This window comes from Lipophrys pholis, assembly GCF_963383615.2.
Source record: "Lipophrys pholis genome assembly, contig: SCAFFOLD_33, whole genome shotgun sequence".
In the NCBI taxonomy this organism is placed as follows: domain Eukaryota; kingdom Metazoa; phylum Chordata; class Actinopteri; order Blenniiformes; family Blenniidae; genus Lipophrys; species Lipophrys pholis.
Window position 1 is genome coordinate 84,860 of NW_028291875.1, and position 6,385 is coordinate 91,244.

General features: G+C 41.4%; 1 protein-coding gene across 1 annotated transcript; it reads right to left on the reverse strand.

Moving 5' to 3' along the window:
* Positions 1-1,375: 1,375 nt before the first annotated feature.
* LOC308128415 (C-type mannose receptor 2-like) lies at positions 1,376-5,056 on the reverse strand. The gene is made up of 8 exons (XM_080494113.1): positions 4,909-5,056; positions 4,675-4,717; positions 4,276-4,443; positions 3,501-3,725; positions 3,183-3,282; positions 2,849-3,084; positions 2,260-2,517; positions 1,376-1,992 (listed from the first exon to the last, which is right to left on the reverse strand). The coding sequence occupies exons 1-8, from the start codon at positions 4,909-4,911 to the stop codon at positions 1,958-1,960; spliced, it is 1,068 nt and encodes a 355-aa protein (XP_080350239.1). The 5' UTR covers positions 4,912-5,056; the 3' UTR covers positions 1,376-1,957.
* Positions 5,057-6,385: the final 1,329 nt, after the last annotated feature.

Sequence of the window (6,385 nt, forward strand, 5' to 3'; positions counted from 1 at the left end):
TTTTCTATTTCTACATAAACATTTCTTCACCTATTCTTGCACCACTTTCTATTTATGTATTGTAGACAGTCATTGACTTATTTTGCAGCGTTTTCTTTTACATGCTATTTTGCTGCTGGCATTCTCTGTGAACAGCAGAAGAAGAATTTCCTCGTACAGGGGAAACAGGTTTGGTGATTTGCATATGACAAACTAGAATTTAATTTAAACTCTGAATAAGGATCTAGAAGAGGGGAGTTGTTCATTGCCGTATAGCTTCATCTTTTTTCTTTTTCTGTCCTCCCTTGCTTTTGACTTCTATGGTTGTATATGGGTATAAATGATCAATACTGTAATTGAAGAACAAAGTTTGCAAGCTCTTTCATTCTACAGCATTCCGAAAGCGACTTTACCTGGTGTTAAGAGATTCTATTCTTAAAATAGCTGCTCTGCTTAAAAACTGTGTGAAAGATACTAACTTGCTCTGAGGAAATTTGCTAAGCGCATGACTAACAATCTGCTGAGGTCAGCTCTAATGATAAACACCTCTAGTTTATGGTTGCAGGACGTGGCCTGTAACATGTGGTTATCTCAGTGTTTGTAGGAGACAAAGCCTGAGAAACAACATCTTGAGTTGGGGGATCGAAACCTAGACTACAATCAGAGGAAACCCGTCACAACTGGTCCCTTTTGATGACCTCCCTCAAGTACCCCTTGACCCCAGGCTGGCTTCGTGACATCCTGCAAACCTCAGCTAACCCTGTGGTGACCCCGTGACTCACCATTTGGAATGCCCTGCCTGCGAGCAGATGAATGCATCAATACACATGTCGCCTAGGCAGACACGTCTTTCTTCCCGTCGCTCGGTTTAGAGTAGGAACCAAGACCCAGAATTCTGTAAATTGAGAATATTGCTTGCTTATCGCACTTCAATATAGTTTGATAATCAATCTTTAAGAAACCTGACTCATGTGTCTTTCTTTAGTTAGACTGCCAACAAAAGGACTTGTGGTGCGAATTGAAAGCACCAAAACTGGTAACTTCTGTTGAAAATACTGTCATTTCTTTATTGATGAAGCAATCAGGCCTTGGCATGCAATGATGGAACGCTGCATTTCTTCGATGGTGGAAAACAAACGAATGACTGACAGATAAAAAGCTAAAAAAAAAAAAAAGGATACCTACAAAAAAGTTTGTTTTGGGGGATCAGCATTGGCAGTATTCCTCCACACTGACTCTGTGCACCGTTTGCAAGTTATCCCTGTGTATGTGTGGGTTTTCTCACATAGCCAGAGCAGCATAGTGAGAAAAGGTGGAGGCCAGAGTGAAAGACTGTCCAAGTTATTCTTTAGAAAATAAAGATCTTCAATGTGATTTACTACAGTGACACAAGTTTGGTTGGAAAACAACTATTTATTTATTTTAAATCAAGAAGTGAAATGAAAGATGAAAGGATGAGACCAGTCACAGTCATGAAATTATGATCCCTGGTCAAATCTTCCCCTCACGTGCAGTACATACAAAACCCCAGCAGATGTCACTATAATCACACCCAAGCACTTGTCAATCCTTTCAAGGAAGCTGTCTCAAATTTCACCACCACCAAGCAAAGGTGCAACAATCCACAGAACAAAATCAAAAGGGCAAAGCAAAATCACAAATCCAAGAATCCACGAGACAAACAGACATCATCCCTGCATAATGTCGCCTTTTTTAACTTGTGTGAACAATATAGAGAGTCAGGACGGGAGGACAGCCCTGAGCAATAATATGGAAATGATTTAACGATGACAGAAAAGTGGAAATAGCTTCATCAAAACTCATCCCTGCCACCATTGCAGTGACATTAATTACACAAAGTGATGCAATGCATTTATTATAGATCATATAATTCCCCTGGAAAGTGACTTTGAATGTAAAAGGTTGAAATCCTTCCATGTGCGTCTCCAGTTGGATCCAGTAGTTTGAAGTAGTAGACTTATAGCTCACAGAATGGGATGACAAGTTGTCCTCCTCCATGAGCAGAATTTAAAAAGAAAAAAAGTTAGAAAAAACAAAACAAACACACAGAAAATATGTCCATATTAGGAATTGAAGAGCACTTTTCAAAAGTATAATTTAAAATAAATGATGGTTAATACTAAAAAGGTAATTGATATTAGTCTCAAATGGACCAAAATAGACTCCTTGTCCGATTGTGAGAGTTTAACGCTTAAACTGAATCTGACTTTCTAATGTCGTCCATCTGAGTGTTTGATGACACGAGTCAAGACATCTTACCAGTGACTGCATTAATGCTGACTCCACCGCTTCTGAAGCTCCCAAACACAGAGAAGACAGTGAATGTGTACTCAGTTGCAGCAGAGAGAGATGAGACTGTGTGAGTTACTGGTCCGTCTCCATCTGGTGCTCTGATGTTTGTCTCGGTACCATTAAACTGGAGGATGAAGCTGATGTTGTTGTTCACTTTGTTCCACTGCAGAGTGACACTGGTCTCATTTTGTCCTGTTGACCTGAAGTCTTCTACATGAGCTGGAGCTGAGAACCACAGAACAACTTACTTACTATCAGTGGCAGAAGTGAAACAGAATGACCAAACATGTTTGTATCTTGTGTTTATAGAAGCACCAATTTAACACAACATACATATAAACTATTGTTGCATAGCAGTTTTATGTAAATCACATTTGCATTGTAATCCAGTGACGTGCCGAGAGATGAGTCACTGATTCTTTCAAATATTTGTAAATGGAGTTTATGAAAACATTGTTTTTGCAATAAGAATTTGCAAGGATGGAATAAGTCTTATTGTGGGATCTCAACGCCACAAGCATGCAGTATTTAGTAGTAAAGAAAACATATATATTACTTGCTGTGTAACAGACAAAAGGCAGTTGGATGGAGCAGTGTTCATCTGACCACAGTCCTGACTCCAGTGATGTAGCGACGCACGTCTCGCCTCGAGTGTCGGGCTGGTTGTTCTCCCAGTTTCCATATAGAGAGTCACTCCCATCAGACCAAACTTTTCGCCGATACAGACCAATCCACACATGGTTGTCATCTGCGACTCTCTTGACCAGTTCATTTTCGGCCTCGTTTCGTATGCTGTGGAGGGAAGAGTAGCAGATCTGCATCGTACTGTATGTAAAGCAAATTCACAGATTCATGGATGGAATGAACAAATTAGTGAGTTCATACGGTACCTGGCCAGATCGACATAATTCTCTCTGCAGAACCTCTGAGCTTCTGTCCAAGTGCTTAATGTTTCAGTCTTAACAAAGGTTGCTTTTCCATTCCATGTACCTGGAAATATAGACACTTTTTTTTCTTTAATGAACAAAGAATGAGTTCTTCTACTATTTGCTGTGAATCAAAAGAAAAGAAAAAGCTGAATATTTGACAGTAGTTTCTAAGGCAGTGACTTATTCAACACATTTACACACAGCTTGAAGTATTGACATTTCTGGAAGCTCTTGTCAAAAAGTAATGCTTTTAAAATGTTACTCTTTAAAAAAACTCACCACTGAAGCACACAGACTGACGATTGTCACTGCAATACCCGTCATTCCATTTGCCATTGTATGACCTCCAAAGTACTCCACAGTTTTCTCTTCCATCCAAATTGTTCGGCTCACCACTGTACCAATTTCTATACGTCGCCTCTCCCTCGCCATAGAAGCTGCTGTCATTTAAGGACCACATCCAGCTGTTTTGCAAGTCATCATGAAGACCAATCCAGGCTTTTCCTGCTCAAATAAAAGATGTTGATTCGGTCAAAAACAAGAGAATTGAAACTTTCCATTGTGGATGATTCTGTGTGTGTTGGAGCCATTTGAGACTATCAATGTTCTTTGTCAAATTGGTGCAAACTGAAGTGATGATAAGAAATACTATTTAAAGTTTTCCTATTTTTGTTTGTTTTTTAGTTATTTTGATCATTAGAAATGTGTGGATCTCTCCTCCTCCTCGTCAGGCCTTCCTCCTTAGAATCAGGAGGAGGTGAAGCTGTGAGTGTGGAAGGAGGAGGGAGTGACCGTTTGTCTACCGCAGGCACACAAGCCTGTACAAACTAGAATTTATGTTAAGTATTTGTATTATTTAAGAAAGTAAACGACAGAGAATATTTTTAAATAAATAGTGCATCTTTATTGGGAAACCTGGAAAATCTCTCTGTGAGTGTTTTTTACTTTCTGCGAGTCGAAAATCTCCTCAATGTGCAACTCTAAATTTAGATTTTTGGGAGGAAAGACGCCACAACAGTGTGTGTCAAATACGGTGCAAGTATTCAGGACTCACCAGTATCGCTCGAAGTTGTGTTTCCAACTGCATCAACGTCAGCTGCACTTTCAATAGTGACCAGATCAGTGAAGTCATCCCTGCACACACGCTGAGCGTTTGTCCAGCTCAGAGGAGTATTTACAAAGTTGTAGTGAGTTTGGCCAGAACCTACATTGGTGATCACTCCTAAAGCAAAACAGAATATACAATGTATTAATCAAGAGTATGCTCCGTTTGATTTGCTCTTCATCTGTCACTATTTTCCTGTTTGGATGTTTTTCTTTCCATCCCCTTTGCTTCCTGTTTTCTCCTGAAACACACCCATCCTCCGCAGGGGCCTTGTCATCCTAACAAGGTGCAGCAACACTTTAGAAACATGAGCTACAGATGTAATTGCCTATTTAAAATTGCACCAACCTGTGAGAACAAAAAGCACCAGTCCCCTCTCCATGAGGTAAACCTTTGAAAAGATGCAAAAATAAAGTATTCTTTCATTTTAAAGCTTAATTCCTGATCACATTATTCATGTACACGCCACATCTGACATGGAACATTAGGAAACGTGTCATAAAAAAATTCATATTCATCTAAAAAATAACCTTTTTAATAATATAGTATAGTAGTATAATAACCTAAATATACTGGACTCACCATTGTCTCTGGAACCTCCGGAGCTCTTGGGAACACCGACAGTGACTAAAGGCTGGTTTGGCTCATATCAGTTTTCAGCAGCTGTGACTGAACAAAGTGTCGCTCTGCTGCTTTATATTCTGGGTTTCTTCTTCTTCCTCGTGTGTCTGTGTGCTGGGCGGAGTCAACAAGACCTGCACTGGAGCTGAGCTGCACACCTGAGAGTATGTAAATAAGTAAGTACGTAAGTAAGTAAATTTTATTTCTATAGGGCTTTTCACAGACACGGAGTCACAAAGTGCTTCACAGTAAAAACAGATGAAAACAGATAAGAGAGAAAAAACATCTTAAAAACACAACAAATGCCGTCAGTCGACAGCGTGGGTCGATTAGACTAGAATGTTTTGGCAAACAAATGTGTTTTTAGGCACTTTTTAAAGATGTCCGCTGAGTCCAGGGAGCGCAGGTCCAGTGGGAGTTCATTCCAAAGTCGGGGTGCGGCAGCTTGGAGTGATGGGTCTCCCCGGGTTTTAAAGCAAGTACGTGGAACTTTTATTAGGTTCTGCCCAGAACGATCTCGAGGTCCGAGTCGAGCTGTAGGGCTTTATGAGGTCAGCAATGTAAGGAGGAGCTGGACCATGTAGGGCTGGAAAAGTTAGCACCAAGATTTTATATTGAACACGAGACTCAACAGGGAGCCAGTGAAGAGATCTTAACACAGGGGGGGGGGATGGGCCCTCCTGTTGGTGCTGGTCAGAAGTCTGGAGGCTGAGTTCTGGACTAACTGGAACTGAGCCAGCTCTTTTTTGTTGAGTCATGTAAAGAGGCATCGTAGGCCTCGTTTCCACTGCACGGTACCGCACGGTACGGTAAACAGCGTACCCACACCCACTCTGTTGCTCCGTCCCACCGCAGAGAGTCGGGGTTGTGAACGGCTGCATGAGGACGCAGGTATGTGACATCATCACGTGACAGTAAACACTGCAGGACCAGCCACAACAAACATTTGTGGCGTTGCAGCTGAGACGTCTGAGTAAAGGCCCCTGCATCCTCCTATTAGAACCCAGAAGAACTGAAGAAACGCTGGTCGATGTGCCAACGTTTGTTGTTGTTGTTGTTGTTCGGCAAGATGCTGGAGCGGTGAACTTTCTTCTTGTTCTTATAGAGCAGGGGCGGCCAAACAGTCAGAGACAAAGAGCCACAAGAATTACGTTGGTAGTACAAAGAACTACATTATACACATGTAGGATCACAATCAAACTCCCACAACTTCCTGAAAACAGCATCTTACCAGTGACTGCATTAATGCTGACTCCACTGCTTCTGACGCTCCCAAACCCAGAGAAGACAGTGAATGTGTCCTCAGTTGCAGCAGAGAGACATGAGACTGTGTGAGTTACTGGTCCGTCTCCATCTGGTGCTCTGATGTTTGTCTCGGTACCATTAAACTGGAGGATGAAGCTGATGTTGTTGTTCACTTTGTTCCACTGCAGAGTGA

Bases quoted from the DNA above. Each gene is read 5' to 3' on its own strand.
- LOC308128415 (XM_080494113.1), bottom strand. The intron at 3,283-3,500 runs GTGAGTTTTTTT...CTATATTTCCAG, and splicing joins TCAGTCTGTGTGCTTCAGTG to GTACATGGAATGGAAAAGCA. The intron at 1,993-2,259 runs GTAAGATGTCTT...CTGCTCATGGAG, and splicing joins CAGCATTAATGCAGTCACTG to GAGGACAACTTGTCATCCCA.